Raw genomic sequence first — 25,733 nt, 5'->3', positions numbered from 1 at the left:
AAAGATTTCATCAAAATGGGATTTGGGATCCAGGAAGAGAAAGAAAGATTCTTACACCCTAAAGGGCAGTTAGGGCACTGTCCTGGGATTTGAGTGAGACAGGTTAAAGGCTCTATGCTGCCTAAATCAGAGGGATCTGGGGTGAAAAACTCTGCTTTCAATCAGTCAGAGCAGGGACTTGGAGCTGTGTGCCCTACCTACCATGACACCCGCACACATCTCTGCCTCTCTGCCAACACAATTCTGTTGTCACAAAAACCTTCCAGTGCAAAATAAAAACAAATGTTGGGACCTCAAAAGCTGCTGAGAAATGGAATTGTCATTCTCTGGTCAGCTCTGGTTGTGGCTGTGCTCTATCACTATCCTGACATATACGAGGTGAGAAGTACATTGTGAGATAATTTATTCATGGAAAGAGCAGGGGGGGGTTCCTTTGAAATATTAGATTGTAAGCTCTCTGGGGCAGGGGCTGTCTTTTGGTTCTATATCTGTACAGCACCCAGCACAATGACATCTTCACTGGAGTTTCTAGATGCTACAGTAATACAATTAAAAATACTAAACAAGAATCTAAACCTTAGAACTGAAATAACTCCATTGTGTTACATTCTTTAAAAGAAAGAGTCTGAGTGCGAGGAAATGACTATGTCCAGCCGAAAGAACCCAGCTTTGCTCCTTATTGACATGTCTGTATTATAATGTGTACCTAGTAGTACCTAACCTCACTCAACCCCAGGTTCTGACCTGCTTATTTTCATTAGTGAGCAGTTAGGCTATGTCTACACTACAAGCCCTACAGCATTAATGGAAAGGTTCCTACATTAATGGAAGGGTTTTTTCCATCAGTGTAGGTAATCCACTTCTCTGAAAGGTGATAGTTAAGTTGATGGAAGAATTCATCCACTGACCTAGCTGTGTCTGCAGTGGGGGTTAGGTCAACCTAACTATGGCACTCAGGGCATGAAATTTTTCACATCAATCTAGATAATCCACCTCTCCGAGAGGTGTAGCTAGGTTAATGGAGAAATTCTTAATAACCTAGCCACATCTAGAACAGGACTGAACTATGGTGCTCAGGAAGTGAAATTTTTCACAGCCCTGAGCAACATAAGTAGGTCGATCTAATTTTTAAGTAAAAAGAAAAGGAGGACTTGTGGCACCTTAGAGACTAACTAATTTATCTGAGCATAAGTGAAGTGAGCTGTAGCTCATGAAAGCTCATGCTCAAATAAATTTGTGAGTCTCTAAGGTGCCACAAGTCCTCCTTTTCTTTTTGCGGATACAGACTAACACGGCTGCTTTACTCTGAAATCTAATTTGTAATTGTAGACCAGGTCGTCTCAGTGTAAATGAAAATCAGGCCCATGATGTTTTCAGAAAAAAAAACAGATAAAAAAAGAAGATCCCAATGCAAGATGTTTGAGCGAAACCTCTTGGTGCCTTACCCATTCGAAGAAAGTGTTCAAGAGCAGATAAGCCATATGAAAACATCACTCATTAATACTGTCAAGGTCAGTGAGCCTGTGCAATCTGCTGAGTAAATGCCGGATGAGCTGTATTTCTGTACTAATATTGTACCATGTCTTCAAAAAGAGATGTGGGCAGTGACACTCATCTCTACACAATTAATGCTGGAGCTAGATCCCCATTTATAAATACATATTTATAAATTGTGCTATTACCTCTCTTTTAAACAGCCCCCTCAACTTCACAGAAATCAATCCACCTGACATTTCACAGATGTGTGATATTTACTGAAGGTAGAATTGCTTTTTTGAAGGTTTGGGGCAAAATCTGGTAACCTGCTTATTGATATGACAGGTCCAAAAAACTGAGGTGCATTTTGGGGACTTTTTTCTGGTATTTTCTGGTTTATAATAGCAATAGAATGGCTGAACCTAAGGTCCAGATTCATTGGGCTATGTGGGCTTTAGAAGAACTTGACTAGTCTGGAGAATTTGTGAGCTAGTTAGTTTTTTATGCATACAATGCCAACACCATAACGTTTAGAAGTCTGTATGAGATCAGTTACAAACCAAAGTTCTGGGACAATACATCAGTCCACACTTACATTAGGATGCCTGTAGCCATGACTGAGCTACTACAATAAGAGATTTCACTAAAGCAGACAATGCATGATCACCCTTCCACACCCCCACGCCCATCGGACTTTTAACCAACACAAGCTTCTTTCCAATAACAACTTTACTCCAAAAACTTCCTTTCAGCATTTAAAGGTGACCTACAAAGGGGGAAAAACGAATTTGCGTTCCATTTGTTATTTTTCTTTGTGATATTCATAGCAACTGTGAAAAAACGGGATGGGGGTGGGAGTAATAGGCACCTATATAAGAAAAAGTCCCCAAAAAGGGGACTGTCCCTATAAAAACGGGCCATCTGGTCACCCTAGATATGTAAATAAAGCCTGAAAGATAGTTGGGCTTCCTTCCTCAACTATGCGCCCCCCATCTTGTCACTTTACAATCGAAATTTAGGTCTTGTCCCCTATTTTTCCTGGAAAACTCTATGGACCATTGGGAAACTGGTAGGATTTATGACATGAGAGAAATGAGGCAAGTGGAATAGAGTTGATAGAGATGGGAAGGGATTTTTATTCCAAATATTTAAAACATTTTGGTTCATTTTGTTTTTGTTAATACAATGCCTGAGAAACACTCGAGAGGGAAAAAATATGTTGCTATTAACAATTTGAAATTGTTAATTTTTAATCAAAGAAGGATTTGATTAAATCCTAAAGCTAAATTCCATATATGACATCTCCAGTGAGCTCACCAAAAAGCCAGGGAACCAACTTGCCGTTCCTGATATTTCTAAGATAAAGTCCAAAGTAAAAAAATAAGCAGCAGGGGGAAAAAAACTTTAAAAAACAGTCAACCAAACATCCTTCAGGCCATATAGTATAAATAATTCAAGAAGAACACAACCGTATGTTTTCCTTTTGCAGACCAGCTTTATTTTCTGTACTTTGTTTCACAGGTAAGAATTTTTCACACAGAGTCTTTTCCCAAGAGTTTTCTTATTACTCTTATTGTTATGGTTTTCCATCTTTGTTTATTTTATTCCTTGTTACTTGTCTCTGTTTTTCAGTCTTGCCTCAATAAACCATCACTCTATTGTGATCTCTTCTTTGAGTCAAGTCTATTTTCCTATACCCTGATTCAGGAAGGCACTTAAACACATGCCTAACTTTAAGCATGAGAGCTATCCTGGGACTACGCCTGTATTTGAAGGCACATGCATACTTAAGCACTTCTTGAATAAGGTCTAGAATAACTATGGACTAGTGCAGATAGATATATTCACAGAAACATGGATACCATTTATATCCCTTAACGTTCCTCATAGCAACATGGGCATTCTTAAGAAAAACTTCTTCTGAAACCAATAGAAATTCACAGATAAGAACTTGACTAAATTGGACTCAAGGTTGAGGACTGCTAACTTTTTTGAAAAATGCCTTCTAAAACAATAAAGTTTAACCAGACCCCCACTTCCCGGGAAAGTGTCCCCCTCACTTTTGAAATCCCCAGAATTCTAATTTCAGTATAAACTTTACAAAACCCAGCTAAGTATGGAAATTAGCTTTTAAGGTCACTCTAACAATCTTAAGTCTTCCCTGGTAGCACAGCCTCATAGACAGTCAGCTTCAAACAACACAGAATGTTGCATCATTAACTTCCCACTGTTGTACAGCCTATACTCTATGTGGATGCATGGATAACGGTGCCTTACTTTGAATGGAAGAGAGTTTACTGAAATACCTGATTCCTAATTATTCACTGATTGTGCATCAAGGAATCATTTAGAACACCCTGCCTCTGTCCAATTTTGGTTTTCATCATATATGGTGTATTGGTGCATCAATACAGTACATTGCTCCTTACGTCCTTAAGAACATACACAATCCATGGAAAGACACACTTTTTATATTCTTGAACCAAAATCAAAATCACATTGGGGAAACTCAATCACACTTCCTCAGAGCTCTTGGGGTATTCAGAAAGAAAAGGTGTTGTCATACGATGAGATTCACAATAACATTACACCTGCTCTGCCTAGAGCTAAAAATGTAAGTCCAGGATGAACACCGACATCATTTACACACTAGGCATCATGCTTACTTATCATAAACACACATGTAAAAAATCATCATGCTGTATTCCTAAAGCACAACACTCCACAGACCAGCTATACAAATCAGCAGGTGCATCTGATGAAGTGGGTTATAGCCCACGAAAGCTAATGCCCAAATAAATGTGTTAGTCTCTAAGGTGCCACAAGGACTCCTCGTTGTTTTTGCTAATACAAACTAACAAGGTGACACCTCTGAAACAAATCAACTGGTTGATTAGACGGAAGAAGTCTGCAGCTACAATTATGAACTCTCAAAGTCCTTCTAAAACTATCCTTAACAAAGATCATTTGTATATTTTCTTCTAGGTTTAGCACTAAATGTCTGTCTCTAATAGTTTCAGCTGAAGATTTACTGTAATTTGGAAATGGGAGTGAAAAGCTGCCAGGTTTGCAAACCAGAATAATAACAATCATAATTCAATGATGCAATTTTCCCAGCAAAAATGAGCAAATATAACAAATATCTGACAAAAGTTTGGAAACACCACAAAAGATCCATGACATTATAAAGATAATGGAAAATCTGGGAAAAAGCCATTACATTTAAAATCATGCATGCAATAATTTTTCTAAAATTCAGACTGTTTGTCAGTTCCATCTCTCTCTCTCTCGCACACACACACACACAAAATGTCATCTGTAGCTCTAGTTATTTGAATGCAGATTTTGTGGCTTAATGCATAAAATACAGACACAGAAGTATTGCATGTTGTACTGTCTATACTCTATGTGGATACATGGATAATTGTGCCTTACTTTGAATGGCCTCTTGTCCCAAGCCGCCGTGTGGTAAGCAGGGGGAATTTCTGACGAATGGTCTAATGAAAAAGTCAGGCATATTAGTTTCTAGCAAGGGCATGTTTCCTTTGTCAGCAGCTCTGAAAAGTTTGTCTTGAAAAAGCAAATGTTGAACAGTGGATAAATACTTATTCCTGAACATATTAAAAATAAAGCGTAGACTTGTAGTATAAGAGGAGACTGCAGAGACCGAAAACTGTTACATTTGTGATTCATGAATAAGTGTTATTTCAATGCTATCAAGATCCACAAACAACTAAACAAATTGTTTATGCTTTCTAGAGCCCAGAGTAGAGGTGACTTGAAAGATTAGGGCATTTCATACCCTCAGTCACCCCACTTTGTAACTCCAGATCTCCCCATAAGTGTGTACGTGCACACACACACACACCACAAGATCTCCTTCCCAGTCTCGCTCTTACTTGTCACCACAAAGACTAGTTGTCTTCAGGAGAAACCCATTCAATGGGTTGCACTTAAGCAGCACTGGATTCTTTGCCCCAGCCTCTAGGGAGGCCGTCAGGTGGAACAAAAGGACCGGTAGCAGGGATTCTACTCCGGCAGGTACTGTGTGGTGTGTCTGGGCTCTAGGGGAGAAAGGAAGGCACCAGGCCTGTGTGGGCTGGAAGGTGTTTAGGCCCTGGGGAAGAAAGGTAGGTACCAGGTGTCGGCACTGGAAATGGAAAGAGGAGATGCCGGGCCAGTCAGTGTGCCAGGGGGCTGAAAGTACTTGAGAGTGCTTCTGGAGGAGGAGGAGAAGCAGCAGTACTGGGGAGTGGGTCAAGGCTGTGTAGAGGTGATGACAGAACTGGGGACCATGGGGAACAGGGAAGGGGCAAATGACTCCTTGTGATGGCTCCTCTCACTCCCCCCACCCTGAACCAAGCTGCAATACTGCAAAGGCTGGAGAAAGCCAGCTCAGGGAGAGCTCCCCCACCGCAGTGCAGCAGCAGGCCAGGATTCTAAAATCATGTCTGTCCCACTTGAGCAGTTCAGGGTGGGAGGAAACTGCTGGGGTGATCTAATAACACCCACATGAGAAATGACATCACACTGTGCTAAAATGTTCAGCAGATGGGTTTGCTTTTAACACCCACTCCTAGCCCTACTGCACCTGCTGGGGCCTCGGACTCAGATCTAGAGACTGACTCATGCCAGCAGGACAGCTCTGCTGCATGAGAGGAGGAAGCAGTGGGCACTCCCTTCCCTGGCAGGCCAGCTTTGCTGGCTGGTATATATGGGGGAGAAACGGGAGAGAAGAGATATGTCCTCACCCTCACCTACTTCCTTTCAGACAGATAGTGCCAAATGGGGGAGCAGGACCTATGCTTCCCAATGGGATTGTGGCCAGGCTATGGGAGTGGGGTGCTCCTTACTGGTTGTAATCTCTGCCTGAATAAAATACAGTGACAGAAGGATTTACATTGACAGTAGGATACAATGACTGAATGCTTCCCATCCCTCTGACAGGGCATCACAGATCCACAGGGTGTGCTATGCCAGCCCTCGACAGGTGAATATTTGAATTTTGATAGAACCTAGGATCTCAAAGCACATTGTAAACACTGCTTGGTTTAGTTTTTCACTCCGTGGGAAGTAGTTTTATTACAAATCTGAGGCACAGAAGGGTAAGTAATTTTTCTAAGCTTGCACAGAGAGTCAGAGACAAAGCTAGAGATAAGATTCAGGTGGCCTGGTTCCAATTCCCTTTTCACTGATGACTCAGACACAATCACTCTGGATTCATCTTGATGCATATTAAACAATACTAATGGAAACCTGGAAAAAAAATGACCCAAACAAAACTGCCATTAATCCTAAGTAAGGATGGCAGGATTTGGCCCTTAGATATTTTGTTTTGTAATGGATTGATTTTTCATCTTAAATGTGCAATCTGGAGGCTAAGACACACAAATTTCTCTCTCTCTCTCTCTCATACTTATATGACCCCCCGCTATTGCCCTAGTATCAGAGTGCCTCACACTTTTAATGTATTTATGATTATCCCCATTTTATAGATCAGGAATTGAGGCACAGAGGGACTAAATGGCTTGCCCAAGGTCACACAGGAAGTCTGTGGCAGAGCAGGGACTTACACCCATGTCTCCCAAATCCTAGGCTAGTGCCCTAATCATCTTTCCACACCAATAATTGTTTCAATGAGGCTTAAGGCAGTAGATGTACCAAATGAAAAGTCCTTTATCCCATAAGCAGAGGAAATAAAATTCACAATAAAAATACTGTTTAAGTGGAAATTTGTTGTTTCTCCCAATAATACTGAAGTCATTTAAGCAACGTGAGATGGGAACTCCCCAAATACATCCAATGCAGGTAACAAAATATGAGGAGTGAACGTTTTATGATCTGGAGTTGATTTCCATTACCGTTATTTCGTTAGACTAACAAATGCATTTCTGTAAGCAAACTGAATGGATCAGTGGTGTTTTACAAAATTGATCTGTGATGCCTTCTTGGTTTTCCGTTTCACTAACTGTATGTATGGGATTTAATTTGGAAAGTCCATATCTCTCACTCTGGTTAAATGATTTTAGGACTAATTGGGTGGGAGAGGTTGAAGGGGGAGGCGGGTTCAACAGTTTCCCACTTAGAAACTCATTCTGCTCTGAACTCTTCTTCTTCTCCTACTGTACCTCACAACATTTCTCTCTGTAATTGCACTAAAGACTGCCAAGTATAAAGCTGAGTGTTCTGTCCCAGATCCCTCAGGCTGCACCTTTTATATGAAGAATCACATTCCTCTCATTGCAAAGCAAAGGCTGCGAGAGAGAATGTCTCTTCCAGATTTCACAGTGCAAATCAAGAGGAATCTTAATTTCATTTCTTTGAGGTTGTTGTCTTAGCCCTGGTCTACACTAGGACTTTAGGTCGAATTTAGCAGCGGTAAATCAATGTAAACCTGCACCCGTCCACACGATGAAGCCCTTTTTTTCGACTTAAAGGTGACCGCTCTGGACAGCACTCTCAACTCAGATGCACTGGCCAGGTAGACAGGAAAAGAACCGTGAACTTTTGAATCTCATTTCCTGTTTGGCCAGCATGGCAAGCTGCAGGTGACCATGCAGAGCTCATCAGCAGAGGTGACCAGGCAGAGGTCATCAGCAGAGGGAACGGGGGCCTGACGATATGTACCCAGAACCACCCGCGACAATGTTTTAGCCCCATCAGGCATTGGGATCTCAACCCAGAATTCCAATGGGCAGCGGAGACTGCGGGAACTGTGGGATAGCTACCCACAGTGCAACGCTCCGGAAGTCGATGCTTGCCTCGGTACTGTGGAAGCACTCCGCCGAGTTAACGCACTTAATGCACTTAGAGCATTTTCTGTGGGGACACACACACTCAAATATATAAAACCGATTTCTAAAAAACCGACTTCTCTAAATTCAACCTAATTTCATAGTGGAGCCATACCGTAAGACTCTGTTCAGAGGGAGCAATGCAGGTTTAGTTGGACCCCATTTAATTCAAAGACGCAGGGGCTCTAGAAAGCAGAAGGATTTGTTCATTTCTGAGAGTCGTGATAACAGGGGAGGAGTTAAACATGGTTCTGTGGAAGAATTAGTCTGACAAGCAATGGACCGCCAGATGTTTGCTCCTTTACCTTCCCAAACGTCGCAGCACAGGCAGGTTCTAGCTTCTCTTTCCTGCAGAAGTCTAAATAATGTGCATAAAGGATGCACCTTGGTAAACAAACTCCCTCACACACGATGTAGTTTTCTTCCAGCCTGCAGAGTAAAAACAATAACCAGAATGAAAAGCCATCCCGTGGGTTCCCCCATTTTGTTGTCCCTCCCTTCTTTTCCACTGCCCTGTCTGCAACATTTACTGAGAGCTCTCACTACAGCTTACTAGTCAGCAACTTACTGTACAGCACCTTGGGCAAGATGGAGGAGTGGAACGGCTTATGCTGGTCTGCTGTGCTTTATGTGTGACAACCAGCACGGTAGCTTTCTTCTCCAGCAAGAGGGAGAACAAAATCACCACCACCAAATAAGGGGAAGGATTCCTCCCTGGTGTTACTCCCTGAAACGCAACTGATTTACCTGCAAGGATCATTTTAACCCTATCACTTTTGACTGATCCAGAGCCTAAATCTAGATCCTGATTCAGTGCCTGGACTAATTCAATATGCAACTTCTGTCTAAAAACCCAGAGAAACTGGAAATGCTTATTTAGAGAGGGGCTGAACTGGAATTGAGGCACAACCTCATCTAGAGGTTATTTTTGTTTCCCAGACTCCTGTCTGAACGGGTGTGAGCCTGCATCTCTTAATATCTTGCCACTTCATTTAAAAGTGACACAGAGGCTAGCAGTGACGGACACTAAGTTGGTACTTCCAGGAATGAAACGAAGCCTGGTCCTTTCATCTTGTATTCGGTGAATATGGCGAGTGGGGATACCTGTGAGCTCTCAGTCTTGGAGCTATTTCACCCCTGGCCCATTTCTACCCCTCACTATTATCAATGCCATTCCCACATAACAGCTTCCTCTTCGCTCAAATTGCATACATGCATAAAAGGACTTGCTGTAGAAACCTCTATTGAATCGGTTTACGGCCCACTCCCCAGGTTAAACTAGCCTGAGAAATCTGGGGTAGCAATGCAGTCCTGTGTTTACTTTATATGGATTTCACTGTTAGAGGAAGTAATCTAGGGCTAAATCTGAAGTTTGTAACGAAGATCTCGCTGACTTCAGTGGGAGATTTCCCTGACTTCAACCATGCTCCGAAGGGAATATTTCCCAAATAAGGGCTGTTCTTGGGTGTTTTCTTTGCTGGAATAAAATACAGTAACATCAGGGTTTCCAGTCTGGGAACAATGACCAGCTGCATTACAATTCAGTAAAACTACCAAAGGCATGACAATTAACTGCTCCTTTCACAAATGTATGTCTTAATTAATCACTCATCTTCACGTTTTTCCAGGATATGGCTATTTATTTTTAGAGGCAGGGGTAACAGTACCGCATTGAAATAAACTGGTGCTAGGCAGCTATAAATCAGATGCTGGTTAATATTGAATTATTGGGTAACCAGAAGAGAATATTTCTGTTGGGATCTTTATGCTTTCAATTGATTTCTATTTCGGAGATTTGGCTTAGATTGTATGTTGAGCTGCGATAAATCAGTAGCAGTGAAAGTATTCGTGAACAGGTTTACACTTCCAGAGACAGGGCCTTAAAATAAGTCCCACTGTGTTTTACTACAGTCTGCATTAAAGCTAGTAAAAGCCACCCATATACTCCCTAGCAAATCTACTTCGGATATCTTGTGAGCTATGTTTTTAGATCGTTTTTTTCCCCTCCAAAACAGCACCAGATTAAATGGCAAATATTGTGAAAATGGGCTACAGAGACCAATTTCATGATTGGATAAACAAATACTTAAATTCCCTTTGTGGTCCGAAATCTTAATTTTTGATTCATTTGACCAATATACAGCAATCGACGCATTTTCTGCAAGTAGTAAAGTAACTTCCTTTGGGAAAGCTTTCCTTACACAGATTTTACCACCCTAATGCACTCAGACTTTGTAAATAATTATTAGCTTTCCTCCCAGAAAGAAAGAAAGAAAGAAAGAAAGAAAGAAAGAAAGAAAGAAAGAAAGAAAGAAAGAAAGAAAGAAAGAAAGAAAGAAAGAAAGAAAGAACTCCTTGTAGTACAGGTGTGCTCTGTGTGTAGATGGGCAAGAGCCTTACCACTGTAGGGTGAGCTGGGTCTGTTTCTTTTTGTCCTTCATAATCTGCGTGATGGTTTTCTTCGGAGACAGGTTTTTGTCGAAGGATTTTATTTTACTGTCATGAATATCTGTATCCTCCTCTTCTGAGGAAAGGGCTTCACTGTTAAAATGTATTTCTGAGTGTCAGGGGGAAAAGAAAATAAATCCAAGTGCATCGTTACATTTGTTTATCACATTTCCATTTGAAAGAGTATTTTCGATTTCCCTGATTCAATCCTAAATTCCCTTCCTTTGATTTTATATCTCTGTGTGTACGTTGATCTAGATATCCGCAGGCGGGTGTATTACACAGATACTTATTACATGTCCCTACACTCTGCGATGAACTAGGTTAGACAGATAGATCTATCGAGTTCATCTAATGTATCTATGCAATCGCCAAGTACGAGCGATATCTGTGTAATGTGACCGGTTGTGTATGCCAGGGATGGTCTAGCACCGGCATTACACTCCTGGCTTTGAGATGACATAGACAGCCTCAGATCCAGGCTACACCTATCTACCTAAGACTCCTGGGGCGCAGGGAACCCGCCGTTCGCACCCCGCCCTATGGACACACTGAAATAGACCCGCTGCCTGCAGGTGGGAGCGGAAAGCGGGGAGATAGAGGCATGATCCGATGCTCTTTAGAGGGCAGTTACACAGCAGTTCCCCCGCGGGGGTAGCGCTCTTACCTGACTTGATCCCAATGGGCAGGCCAGGCTCCGGATCGCCCTGCTCTTGGCTGTCCAGCGAACTGGCTTGCTGCAGCGCCGGGGCGCATAGCCCCTGCTCCGGGTAGGAGAGCAAGGCCTTCCCCAGCAGGCCCTCATAGCAATCCTCCTGGAGCCCGGGGGACCCCTTCTGCGAGGGCTGCAGGAAGGAGTCGTCTTCTCCCTCCGGCGCCTTAGCCATGCTCTTCATTGGCACATTCCCCCAGCAGCGTCCATGCGAGCAGCAGCCCCCTCCCGGGGGCAGGCAGGCGTCTCACGCCTTCAGCAGGGCTGGGGGCGCAGGGGGCACCGACAAGGACATCAGCCCCTGGGCGAGCCCCGCTTCTCCCCCTCCCCCTCCAAGCAGCCTGGTGCCCTGGAGGAGTCTGACTCTGGGTGCCACTCTTGCAGATCAGCCACCCCAGCCACGGACACTGGCAGGATGCCTGCAGCAGGAGAGGGACGTCGGGGGCAGGTTTGGCTTAACCTCTAGTCCCAGGGGGCTGCATGGCTCCTCCGTCCCAATGAGATCGGGCCCCGTTCACAGTGCCTCGCGCGCGCCACACGCCCAGCTGCCTGCACGCCCTTTATGCTGGCCGGCAGCCCCAGGAGCGCTGCTCGTCCCCCATCCCTCCCTGCAGAGGGGCAGGTCCCAGCGAAGAGCCCCCGTCCGCGGGAGCCGCCGTGTGAACTACACGGGCTCCGACGTCACTGACGGGACTGAAAGCGGTTTAGTCCTGGCCCCGGGGGAGTGTGTGGGGGGACCCGGCGCAGAGCCGAGCTGGAGCAGGGTTAATGGTTAACCCCGCAGAACAAGCATTTCTGATTGTGTTTCTAGCCCGCCTTTCATATCTCCAGCGGGGCGGGGGGGGGGGGGGCTGTGGTCCCCGCAGCACCCAGGGGCTTGAGAAGAAGCAGCGGTGCCCACGGTCACGCAGGTGGAGGCAGAGAAACTTACAACCAGGCTGGCAAACAAGTGGCGCCGGCGCGCAGCCAGGTCAGGGCAGCCTGCCCAGCTGTCCCGGGTCAGATCCTTCCTCCTCGAGGGAAGAAGAGGGGCCAGCTGAGGGGGGGAGGGGAGGAGGGGCTCTGCAGGGACCAGGGAAAGAACACAGGGACTTACATACATACCATTCCCCAAAGGTCGGGCTCTGGCCCCACCCTGCTCTGACCGTCACATTCACTGTGGGTCTTTGAAAGGACTTGCGTTTGCATTGCTCTTTAAGGGAGAGCACAGAGCTGGGTGGGCATTTTGCGTGGGGCGGGTTTGCCAGCTGGTCCAAAGGGACACGTTGTGGAGAAATGTGTCGATGAGGGGCCGGGGGCGGGAAGCATTCTGATACAATGGACACCTTCCCCTGGCCTGGTTTTGGAACTCAGCCTTTCCACTTTTCATTTTCAAAATGGCTTTTTGTTTTGAGGTTTCTTTTCTTTTAAATTCTAATTTAAAAAAAAAAATCAAATGGTCAAAATGGGAATGAAATATTTTGATTTTATTGAAATGAAACATTTCCATCAATCCAAAATTATTTTAGTCATTTGTTGCTGAGAATTTCGTTTGACAGGAAATTTCTGATTTTTGTGTGTGTGTTCAGGTTCCATTTCAGAATGGGACAAATGTTGAAATCATGGAATTTCCTGTGCAATGGGAAATCCAGTTCCTGCCCACCTCTGGAGAGCAGCGCTCTTACAGGCATGCAAACTTAACATGAGCTGAGCACTAGATAGTTTCCTAGCTCTGGGCTGATGTGCCAGAAAGGGAAGAGGGACAAAGAGTTTTGCTTTGCCTAGGCCTTGTTCCTGCACCAGCTAAAACTTTGCTCATCTTACTTCTGGTGTACAAAGATTAAGGCACTCTAGCATTGACAGTGGTAAGGACAAGGAAGGGGGAGTGTGAGGGCGGAGCTAGGGCCCACCCCCTTCACTGGCACCAGCTTGCAGTGTTGGACCATCACTGGGTATGTGATTCATGAAGCAGCTGCTCCAGTGCGCACTCTCCCAGTCTCCATTGCTTTGCACTTCATGGCATCATTCATGCCTGTAACAAGAGGCAGAACACTACCATTCTAACTTCAGTGGTTTCTACCCACTCTACCCAAAGGTGTCAGATGACACAAGGTGTCCAGTGAAGTTGATGTTCAGCCTTTCCTCATGACCACAGCATCAGCCCAACACAGGTGGCATTGCCAAGAAAGCCTTGTCTGCGCTTATATATGCCAAAAGGATCAGAGCTACAGTGTGAATATGAATGACAGAATTTAGAAATGGAAAAGACCTATGAGGTCATCCCAGTCATTCCTCTGCCAGGGCAGGATTGTTCCTACTAGTAAATTTCTTAGTGATTCGTTCATTCTACTTCTAAGTGTCCCAAGTGAGGGTGTTTTCCCCTTTTCCCTTTGGATATTATTCCATGGCCTAATAGATCTCACCGTCAGGAAATCATATTCAGCCAAAATCTTCCCTTATTTACTTTCATCTTGTTAACTCTTTCTGTGACCCTCTAAAATTTCTCTCCCCCCAGGAGGAGAGGGACGTCGGAGACAGGTTTGGCTTAACCTATAGTCCCGGGGGCTGGAGGGCTCCTCCATCCCAATGAGATTGGCCCCCGTTCACAGTGCCTCGCGCATGCCACATGCCCAGCTGCCTGCATGCCCTTTATGCTGGCCGGCAGCCCCAGGAGTGCTGCTCTTCCCCGATCCCTCCCTGCAGAGGGGCAGGTCCCAGCGAAGAGTTACACCATTACACAGTTTGTACAGCTGTAAACTACTACCATGTCCCTTTCCCCTCAGTCTTTACTAAGTAGTTATCACTCAGCATTCAAACAACACACACAAGACCAAATCCTGACTCAGTTTATACTTCAATTCTTACTCAGTCAAAGCGTTCATCAGACCAAATTCAACCCCGAGTTTCACTGATGCAACTGCATTGCCTGGTGTAACTGAGAATTGAATGTGGCTCTTTGACTTCACTGAGAGTTCACATCACTGAGACAGTACTTTGAGAGTTGGTCCACAGTAATTAGCTCTTTCAACATTTCCTCTAAAGTAAATCCTTCCAGTCCCTAATTATTTGTATCCATCTTCTCTGAGCACACTCTAGTGTGTTGTGTCTTTCTGGTAATGAGGTGCCCAAAATTGAATGTACTATTTCTTGCCAAGGAACCTGATTCTATGGCCTTGGGAGTAACTCCACTGAAATCAACAGGATTATAACAATGTAAAAATGGATCGAGACAGTGGTGAATCAGGTCTAGGGGCCAGCTGGCTCCCATCCTTGGTGGAGTCAGACAGTTATGACTGCCTCCTGTACAGAGTGCCCCCTTCCTTTAACACACCTGCTCTGGTTCAGTCATGATTTGGCCTATTGAGAGAGAGAGAGCATGCTGAAAAGAGCCACTGCTTCAATTAACTTTACTGAAAGTCTGCAATGACTTTTAAGAGCTACTTAAGCAAATCTAAATGCTCAATGAATTTAACAACCTTTGTCGAGCTCATATAAACAGTCATCTACTTGTCCTTTCAAAGCCAGTGAAAGATTGTCCTGTGGTGTTGCCAGCTTAATATAAAACTAAGCATATGTTTGCAATAGTAAAGAAAGAAAATAGGATAGACTAGAGCACCTAAGCAAACACACACCGAGTGTATGAGAACTAGTATCTCATCCAGTGCCACATTACGTGAGCAAACATGTCTATTCTATAATTAATAGAAATAAAATAAGTAACAGTTTTTATAAATACAGGTAATAGTTAACTGTCAGTTATTCTTTGCTGATGTTGGGTAGACAGTGCACTTTAATAAGCCTAAAATAGTTCCAACAGGTTTTATTTGAAAAATATATGTTGATATACTAATCTATGGAAGGAAAAATTATCCTAGGGGTATTGAGTTACAGTGTGTAGAAATAGCTTGCTTGAAAGCAGAAAAAGCAAAAATGCATTTGGCATTTATAATTTCATCAAAATCCAATCCCCCCACCTTATTCCTGGGGCTAAAACCCCTGTTCTTGCCTTGGTCTCCATCTTTCCCTTTGACTACTCCAGCCTGAACTGCCTTGTCTCAGGCCAGACTGCTTCCTTCCAGTCTAGCCAGGGTCCTGAAGCAAAAATTGTTACTTTCTCATTGCTTAAACTGTGTTGCTCCCATATTATTGTTATTTGCCCTCAGTATTACATCATGGGGATTTCTTTTTAAAAAATAGCCTTCAAAACTTACAAGATCTTTATGCATAAAAAGGGGAAACCTACTGTCTAAAATTTGTTCCCATGAGTCACCAATAGCGCCTGACCTCAAATCAACCCCTTAGATTTGGGTAGTTAGGAGTGTTATTAAACCCTATGCAGAATTCCTGCATTTTAGGTGCTCAAATGCACTCATAGTCCTTGACTTTCCTTAAGGTTCTCACAATGTCTAACAGGGCTGTCTTCTGGAGGACACTGATCATGATGTCTTGTACTCTTAACATGTCCTTGAGCTGCTCCTCATACCTTTTGGGATCGCTGTAAGTGCTCCAACAATCACAGGGATCATCTATGTTCTAGTTTTCTGCAATGGATCCATTTTGTGGCAGCGTTCTTCATTCCTCACTGTCTCCTCTTGTTTCTTTTTTATGCTTCTATCTGCTGGCACATCACTATCAATTAACATGGGCTTTCTTGTCTTCTTTTCTACAACCACTATGTCCAGCCTGTGACACCTGCACCGTTTGGTCTGAGACAATTACCAGATCCTACAAAATCTTAGCCTCTTTGTTCTTTAGAGCACTTTCAATCTGGTGGTCGTAGTTCTGCATGGCTCATTTGAATCTGTACTTGCCACAGAAGCTCCAGTGCAGGCACTCGTTTAACCTCGTTGTACCTGTTCATGTACTCTCTCCCAGCCAGGTTCCTGCAAGCATTCAGTGTGCAAGCACTCCTTTTCGGAACACATTCTGCAGTTCGGGGATCAGTTCTGTTGATCAATTTTGTTGTGAATGTAATTAAGTCTTAATGACTGCTCATGTGCACTCATAATAACTCTCTGTCTCTCTTTTGAGGTTTGCAGTGTATTCTGGAGCGCTGTTGGTTTCAGGATATTAGAGAGACAAGGTGGGTGAGGTAATATCTTGTATTTGACTGGGCCTGAAGAAGAGCTCTGTGTTGGCTCAAAAGTTTGTCTCTTTCACCAACAGTAGTTGGTTCAATAAAAGATATTACCTCACCCACCTTGTGTCTCTTTTGAGGTATCCTTCTACAAGCCATGAATTTGTTAATCTTGGTTAATCGCTGAAGTGTTCAATCTCTCTCCACCACTTTCCATGCACTGATTTCTGTGTAAATCTTTCAAGTCTGTCTCTGACAATTTGTTTTCTACTTTTTTTTATTGGGCTTTCTTGGGCTGGGATACACAGACAGCCATTGCTTGTTATTGCCATCAGATAATCTTCTACTCTGGTTGACTCCATATATATTTTGATGTTGCATTCTTCATTGTCAATTGCTTCCTCCACAGATAGCAGACCTTTTCCTCCATTGCAAGATCAGATGTAAATCCTGTCCGTATCTTTTCTTCTCCTCTTGATTTTGCTTGATCACCCCAGCAGTGTATGCTACAACTGGTATCACTCACATATGAATGGCTGCAGTCAAATTCTTCAAGTTGAGTTTTGTCCTTATACCAGTTCTTATTCATCTGTAATAATCTTTTCTCACTTCTCCTTTGACTTCCTTATGTTGTAATTCCAACAGTTCCCTAATTCCAAGGCATTATTATTATTGCTAGTATTATTGTAATGCCTAGTGTTCTAGTCATGGACCAGGACCAGGTTGTGCTAGCTCTGTACAAACACAGAACTAAACAATGGTCCTTGCCCCACTCATAAGAACATAAGAACCGCCATACTGGGTCAGACCAGAGTATCCTGTCTAGCCCAGTATCCTGTCTTCTGACAGTGGCCAATGTCAGGTGCCCCAGGGGGAATGAAGAGAACAGGTAACCATCAAGTGATCCTTCCCATCGCCTATTCCCAGCTTCTGGCAAACAGAGGCCAGGGACACCATCTCTGCCCATCCTGGCTAATACCCATTGATGGGACTTATCCTCCATGAATTTATCTAGTTCTTTTTTGAACCCTGTTATAGTCTTGGCCTTCACAACATCCTCTGGCAAAGAGTTCCACAGGTTGACTATGCATTGTGTGAAGAAATACTTCCTTTTGTTTGTTTTAAACCTGATGCCTATTAATTTCATTGGGTGACCCCTAATTCTTGTCTTATGAGGAGTAAATAACACTTCCTTACTTACTTTCTCCACACCAGTCATGATTTTATAGACCTCAATCATATCCCCCCTTAGTCATCTCTTTTCCAAGCTGAAAAGTCCCAGTTTTATTAATCTCTCCGCATACAGAAGCTGTTCCATACCCCTAATCATTTTTGTTGCTCTTTTCTGAACCTTTCCAATTCCAATATATCTTTTTGGAGATGGGGTGACCACATCTGCACACAGTAATCAAGATGTGGGCGTACCAAGTATATATAGAGAGGCAATATCATATTTTCTGTCTTATTATCTATCCCTTTCTTGACGATTTCCAACATTCTGTTTGCTTTTTTTGACTGTCACTGCACATTGAGTTGACATTTTCAGAGAACTATCCACAATGACTCCAAGATCTCTTTCTTGAGTGGTAACAGCTAATTTAGACCCCATCATTATATATGTACAGTTGTGATTATGTTTTCCTATGTGCATTACTTTGCATTTACAATCTACATATAAAACAAGATACAACATATGGGGACAGACAGATGGGGGAGTACAAGGAAACAGTGAGATGATATTGGTCAGTATGATAGGCAGTGGTCTCATCACACCAACAGCCTAAACCACTGGCAAGATAATTTGTGGGCATCATAGCAAAGGAGAGTTCTGAGGGGGGATTTCAAGGTGGATAATTGAATAGCTTTGTGGATATCCCCAGGGAGCACCTCCTAAGTGTGAGAGGCAGTATGGGAAAAGGTGCTTGTTTGAATATTTACCAAGTTGGCTACAGAAGGCCCATGGCCTTCCCTAGCATATCTGAGCTAGCAGCCCTTTACTTCAAGGCTCTAGACAACTCTGCTTCCACCTATATTTGTACTCACTTCCGCCTACTCACTTCCCTCCACTTGAGCCTCCAACCTAAACACTCCTCTTTGTAGTATTATGTCAACATAGGCAAGGTGTTATGATTCTGTTTTCCACATGCTGCACCTTAAATGTAACAAGCCTCCTTGCCTGTCTGTTGAGGAATGGTGCTGTGAGGCAATTGAAAAGAGGTCTTACAAAGTGAGTAATGCACTGTGTGCTCTCTCTCTCTTTCTCTCTCTCTCTCTCTCTCTGTGTGTCTCTTGGAAATTTATATTTGTTCTTTGTTGTTTGACACAATCTCAAAAGCAGTCAACCACACAGAAAGGGCATGTTTTTGTCTTTGGTTATTTGTGTGTTTGTGTACAGAAAACATATTATCTTCACCATGTCTTACCACTATTATCTTTGGGCATTCTTCCAAAATTTCTTTCAAGTCTGGAAAAGCCTCCTGTTTCTTTTTCACTAAATAACTCTGTTTCTTAGAAAATCTCACTCTTTCCATGAAGCCTTTCAAGATTGATTTATGCTAGACACAAATTCACATCTGCATCATCATTAGTCTGTGGCCTTTATTTGGCTAAAAATGCAAACTCTATGCTTGTCTAAGACCCTTGGAGCAAAGACTGTGTCTTCCTCTGCATACTACACAGATTTGAGCACACTAGTATTCAATTAAGTAATACAGTAGGCATGGATGAACTCTCTTGTTACATTATGGTGCATTCCCTTGTGCCAGATGTTGGAACAGTGTTTTAGAAGTTCATGAGACTAACCTAGTAGTATTTCTAGAACACAGTATTTCATGTTTTACATAATAGGGTTTTAAAGCCAGTAATGCAATAAGGTTGATTTCACTTCTTTCCCCAAACGCTGACTCAGATTGCCTTCACTATATTGCAAACATCTTTTCTCCAGGGAGAGAGGAGTACATTTTTAGAGTAGGTGGGTATGCTCAGCTCCCACTGGCTTCAGCTTGAGGCTTGAATGTTCATCACATCTGAAAATTGCATTCACTAGATCAAGCAGGATACAAGCTTCAGTCAACACTGCATTGGATGAAGTCTAGATGACACTGGGAGTCAAAATCTATCTTCTTCGCAGCCTGTATGCACAGAACCCCTTTATTTGTTCTTTTCCCATTCAAAGTCACGGTCATGGTTTCTGTGCCTACACTTCTAGTGGTGGTTTCTGGTGAAACTCCTGGACGTGAAACCACCAAAATTCAACAGATTTTGGATACAGTCCTGAAAAATTCCTCAGATGTCTGTGTTTGGGCAGGGTGTAATAGTCCCCATGTGTTCAGTGGCACACTAGAACTACGGTGCACAATTTGTATGTGATATACTTTTTATGCCAATTTTCAGAATTTGGAACCTACCAAATGGATGCAACTTTTCTTCCTAATGTTGCCAGCAGAGCACATGGTATTTAAATGTTTTGATCTTTATTTACATTAGTATGACTTAGCTAGATGGGAGAATCTGTGTGTTGAACTGAAAACTATGTGGAAGATAAATGTGTAATAGAAATCAAATTTGTCATTGATTTGTTCCTGTGTAACTTTTTTATGTTGACATAAGTGTATAGAAACTGTTTTATATCCTCTCTTGACAAATACACTACAATAGAAATTTTTACATGGTGTTGACTTCTGGATTATTAACATCTATTTTTTGGCATGGTCAAACACTTATTCCTTTCCAAATATATTTATAGTTCTTTAAATGTACAGAGTATTCAACTTCACACTATTATCATGTTTAAAGTAAAAGGCCAGGTCCCCAGCTGATATAAATGGGTGTTGCTCATTGATTTCAGAGGAGCTATGCCAGTTTACACTAGTTCTGGCCCACTGACTCATTGCAGATGATCAATGATCATCAGTGCCTGGAGTAAAGGTTGTGATTTATACACATTTACACCTAATTTTATTGGCTTTCTTGGCTTGAAAATCAGCAAGTTACAACACTCATTGAAGTGAGCGGTAGCGAGGTCTTCAACATTGTGCTTTGAATCCTATTTCTGTGATACGCTGAGGGTTTGGGTGAGATCAGATCACAAAGGACATTTCTCGGGCATATAAACTGGCAATATTTCCACAGTATTTAGTGTATTGTAAAATTGAGCTCCAAATCTCTTGCTGAATTAAGGGGAGGTTTGCTTCACCCCCAGCATGTGTCCATGTTTCCATAGTATTTTATACAAAAATGGCCAAATTCAGACCTGGAGTAACAGGGGCCAGGCTGCAGCATTTAGTTCCAGTGTTACACAGAATACACCGATTCCTAGATTTGATCGTCAGAAGGGACTGTTATGATCATCAACAACACAGGCAGTAGAACCTTAGCAAACGATTTCTACCTCAGGCCCATAACGTCTGGTTATGTGTTAGAATGGCAGCCATCCTTGATTTGAAGACTTCAGGTGACAGATAATCCATCACACCCCCAGCTAAGTCATTCCAATGGTTATTTACCCTCACTGGTTAACATTTGAAACTTATTACTAGTCCGAATTTGCCGGGCTTCTACTTCCAGCGAATGGATCGTGTGATGTCTTTGTCTGCTAAGTTAAAGAGCCATCTACCATCAGAAAGCTTTTCCCCATGTAGGTACTTATAGACTGTGATCAAATCCTCTTTCAATCTTCTCTTAGATAAACTAAATGGAGTGATCTTTTTTTTTTTTTAAGTCTATCACTATAAGGAAGTTTTCCAGACCTCAAATCATTGTTGTAGCTCTTTTCTGAACCCCTTCCAAATTGTCCACATCCCGTTATACATGGTCAAACTCATCGGGGAGTTTTCCCAAAACTACATCTAAAATATGCTGAATTTTGGTGGTTTCATGTCCATGATTACACAGGCGCAGAAAGCATGAAAGTGACTTTGAATAGAAGAGAAATAGAGAAATGGAATCTGTGCAGGCAAGAGGCTAAGAAAATAATAGTCTTGAATCCAAGTGTCATCCAAGTTCACTTTAAAGTAGACCATGTGTGTGCATGCATACACACACACGTGGACACACACATCCGGGTGCAGAAAGGAAAACTTTAGACATTTCAATTTACCACTGTAGATTATCACACATAATTAAAACAAATGGGTCTTTCTTATTCCTTGGCAAGCCACGGAATAACAGTTAACACATGCCCCCTACAGGATTAATGATATAATTCCATGCTATCTATATACACTCTGGGTTAAAGCAAATTTGTTAGCAAAAAATGCTATTGAGTCCCGCTTTTTGAAAAGTTGAAAAAATGGGCCATGTTGATAGCTGGCAAGTGCTCTCCATGGTGTCACAAAGAACTTGCTACATGCTCATGTTTGTCTTGGTAATACTTGATTGGGCAATCTTTCCCCCTTAATATTGAAAATAGTGTTTTCAGAAGAAGGTCCACAAACATAGTGCGTGAGCTGATAACCATTTCATGAAGACTATCATCCAGAGCTTAAATTCAGCCGGAGCTGTCTGGAGTGGTGCTCCAGTAAATATTTTCCACCAGCGGGAACCCCCACATCTCCCACAGGGCTGAAAGCCTGAGCCCTGCACGCCCTGTGGAACAAAAGCCCCGAGCCCCAGTGCTTCCCATGGGTCCTCAGTCCTGATGCGCCCTGGAGGGCTGAATCCCCAAGCCCAGCACCTCCTGCGAGGCTGAAGCCCCGAGCCCCAGTGTTCCCCCCTGCGGGGCTAAAGCCCCCAGCGCCACCCTCACCCCCCACAGGACTAAAGTCCCGAGACCCCCACCCAAGAGCTGACGCCTGGAGTTCCAACTTGGGGGCGCGTGGGGCTCTGGGAAATAATCTCTGAGAATTTAATCCCTGCTATCATCAGTACAAAAACAGAGATTTAGAGAGCAAATAAATTCACCACAGAACTGTAATGAGTGCTTCCTGAGGAACAAACACTGATCACCAGTAGATGGTGATGTTTGAGCATTTATTTCCTGCTTGCTCTAGATCCGTTCTCTCATTTTCTGCTCTGATTTTCTTTTAAGTGGAGAAATAGCCTTGTTTGTGCAGGACTGTGCACATCTCTTTTCCCCTCTTCAAGTGACATTCTACACAATGTGAATTATTATTTTTTATTTGTATTTCAATAGCTTCTCCTCCACCCAGAGGTCCCAGTCAGCAACAGGGCTTCATTATACTGGGTCTTGGACAAATAAAGAGGAAGACATGGTCTCTAGCTGAGGTCACTAACAATCTAAAAAAAATGTATAAAAACATGTGGGTGATGCTTTGAGAGATGTGTTGTATTTTTTCTTCTATGGTACCTTCCATTTGAGAATCTGAATATTAATGAACAAAAATTAATCAATTTTAGCCTCTTAGCACCCCTCCTCTGTCCCTCCTGCCATGAGTTAGGTAAGCTGCATCGATATAGCTATGCTGATGTGAGCGTGTAAATGTAGTCATGGTGTAAGATAAAGACTCCCTGTGCTTCACTCGGAATTAACTTTTTTTTTTTTTTCAGTGAAGACATACCTGTCTTTGCCAAATTTTGTGAAAATCTTTTTGTGCTTAACACAAGTGTATGCTCCTAAGTGCTTGCCAGCTGCAAATGGTTTTACAGTTTATGTTTACACTCTGCCTAGGTGGAGGGTGTCCGTGGGAAAGAAGGTAGGGAAGCCAGGTGAGATTTTCTATGTGCTGCTATTCAAACAGCTTCACCTTTCTGTGAATTTTCCAAGAACATGGACTGAGGTTGGAGGATCCATTCAACCTTGACTGAGTGGCATGGAGAGATTATGCAGATATTTCACACAGTTCTACTAGCAGACCTCACTTGTGTATAGCTGGAGTAGCTGAAAATGCCTGTTAAGAAGGTGTTAAGGGAGGCAAGTCATCAAGGCCAAGAAACGACTCTTCTTTTGTGTGAGACAGGTAGCTCGGATGCTTCCATAACTCATTTTCATAACTAGTACTACAGGACTGGAAAGGGTGCTTAATAGGTTTACATGCCTTTCTTTGAACAAATGGCTTGAACTAACTGTGCTATTATACAGGAACATTCAATTTTATGTCTCAGATTTGACATTCAATCACTTACAGGTTACCACCACGGCTAGTCAGAGCACACATGGAAATGTTCAAGAGTGGCAATTTGCTAAGTAAGAAGAATGACATCACACTGCCCAATACTTGGTTATTTTGTGCGTCCTGTCAATTACTTCATCTGAAAAATCCTTTTCACATTTCATTTATATATGTGATTAGCTAGGGCCTGATTCTCAAAGGCAATCAGATGCCTAACTCCCATTGAAATCAGTGGGTGTTAGCTCCCTTTAAGGATCTGGGCCTTAGGACCTGATCCAGAACCAATTGAAATCAATGGCAGACTTTTCATTGATTTCACTCAGCTCTGGGTTAGGCCCTTAGTTAGCAGGGCAAAAGTGCCATTTTTCTTGTGTAACTCTCTCTCACACATTGTCACTGACTTATCTTTCTGCATTCTGGCTGAGGCATACTTTCTTTGATATTTGTCATCCTTGACAGAAATAAAGACATTCATATGCCAGCCAGTCTCAGAATTTGACCAAAGTTTAAAATAAATTGATCAAACTTTTGCTTTTGTTCATGTTATGCACCTACAGTGCTTGTCATTAACAGGTCAGCATTTGCCACTAGATGACATGTAGGGCTAAATTCACAAAAGGACCGATGCACCTAACTGACACTTTTAGGCATCTAAATCCCAGAATCAGGTCCCAGTGGGATTCACAAAATCCCTGCTCAGATGCCACTGAACCCTGTAGATATCTAAACTTGTTTGGTGTCTGTAGCCTGGTGGTTAGAGCACTCACCAGGAAGATGAGAGACCCAGAATTCACTCCATAACTTTTTTAATAATTTTGTATCTGCAGTGGAACAACTTCAGAAGGATGGACTGAGGGAGGCTCCCATCAGAATAGCCCATTGCTCACAGCTTAGGGGACCCACCTAATAAACAGCAGATCCCTGTTCAGATATTGGGGTTTTTTTTACCCCCTCACATGGAGAGGGGACTGAAACCCAGGGCCTCTCATTTTCCAAGAGAGTATTCTAACCACTTGGCTAGAAGTTAGGAGGCAATGCCTCCTAGTTCCTTCTCCCCAGGGTTCTTGCAAAAATGGGGTGATCACCTAATGCCAAGAGAGTTGTTTGCAGCTGAGAATCCCAAGCGAAAGGAGGCACCTCCCTGTAGACTTGACCTAGATGCCTCTGTGTGAGAGAGGGGTGGGGCTTAGCACACACCCCTTGGCTTGGCATCTCAAGGAGCTTTTGTGAATACCATTCTGAGGTGCCTATTTCTCCCCATTCATTGTACAGGGAGCCTAGATGCTGAACTCAGGCTTTGGGAATCACAAAGCTACCTAAAAGTTAGATGCAGTGATACTGAGCATCACAATGCCTAAGTTTCTTAGTGAATTTAGCCTATAGTAGCCACAGTTATTTTTCTATTCCAAAGCGTAGGAAGAAATTGTGGTGTGCTTCTATGAGGCAACTTTTGGCTAAAGCTGATTTTTAATGGCTATAACTGTGTAACATATATTCAGTGATGGTCAGAGAATGGCCAAACTGCTTATTAAGTGCCTGTCTTCAGTGGGTTTTGGATCAGGCCATAATTGTAAATAACAGTTACATGTATGTTTTCAGTAGTGGTATATCTGTGTTAGTCCCATATGAGGGATATGAGAGAGACAATGTGGGTGAGGTAATATCCTTTATTGGACCAACTTCTGTTGGTGAGAGAGACAAGCTTTTGAGCTTTCATATGACCTGAAGAAGAGCTCTGTGTAGCTTGAAAGTTTGTCTCTTTCACCAACAGAAGTTGGTCCAATAAAAGATATTACCTCACCTTCCTTGTCTCTCAGTTAAATGTATGTTCACTGTACTCAGTACAAACCGTTATGGAAGCACAGTGCCCTGAATGAAAACATAGATGTTCTCCCTCAAAACCACTGAGTCTGATATCCATATGACAATGGGACAATGGGACCATAGCTGTAAAAACAAATCCTGATCAGAAATACCTTCTTTTATTCTTTTAAAGTAAATAAAAGTTGCTTAACTTTCAAAGTTTCTGAGCACCGGGGTAGAGGAATCTTGGGATGCAGGCCCAGTGATGAGATGAGGATAAGTGAAATAGAGATGGTTAATTCCTTGCTATGACTCTAATCCCACACTCTGAAAAGGATTGTGGGATTTGAGATGGTCAGAGCAAAAATAAGGGG

The 25,733-nt window shown here is 42.8% G+C and overlaps 1 protein-coding gene across 1 annotated transcript in view; it reads right to left on the bottom strand.

Annotated features, from left to right (window-relative positions):
* The window catches only part of RFX6 (regulatory factor X6), a 54,155-nt gene extending 42,543 nt beyond the window's left edge, over nt 1-11,612 (bottom strand). The window contains exons 1-4 of the mRNA XM_084622319.1: nt 11,386-11,612; nt 10,671-10,827; nt 8,576-8,699; nt 4,912-4,973 (exon numbers count right to left, since the gene is read on the bottom strand). Of these exons, the coding sequence (XP_084478445.1) occupies nt 4,912-4,973; nt 8,576-8,699; nt 10,671-10,827; nt 11,386-11,605 (563 nt within the window). The 5' untranslated portion in view covers nt 11,606-11,612. The remainder of the gene's footprint in view (nt 1-4,911; nt 4,974-8,575; nt 8,700-10,670; nt 10,828-11,385) is intronic.
* Between the last annotated feature and the right edge of the window lie 14,121 nt (nt 11,613-25,733).

This window comes from Lepidochelys olivacea (assembly GCF_965140295.1).
Source record: "Lepidochelys olivacea isolate rLepOli2 genome assembly, chromosome: 3".
NCBI classification, from domain to species: domain Eukaryota; kingdom Metazoa; phylum Chordata; order Testudines; family Cheloniidae; genus Lepidochelys; species Lepidochelys olivacea.
Note: the sequence above shows the minus strand (reverse complement) of the source record. Positions and strands in the feature narration are given on the sequence as shown.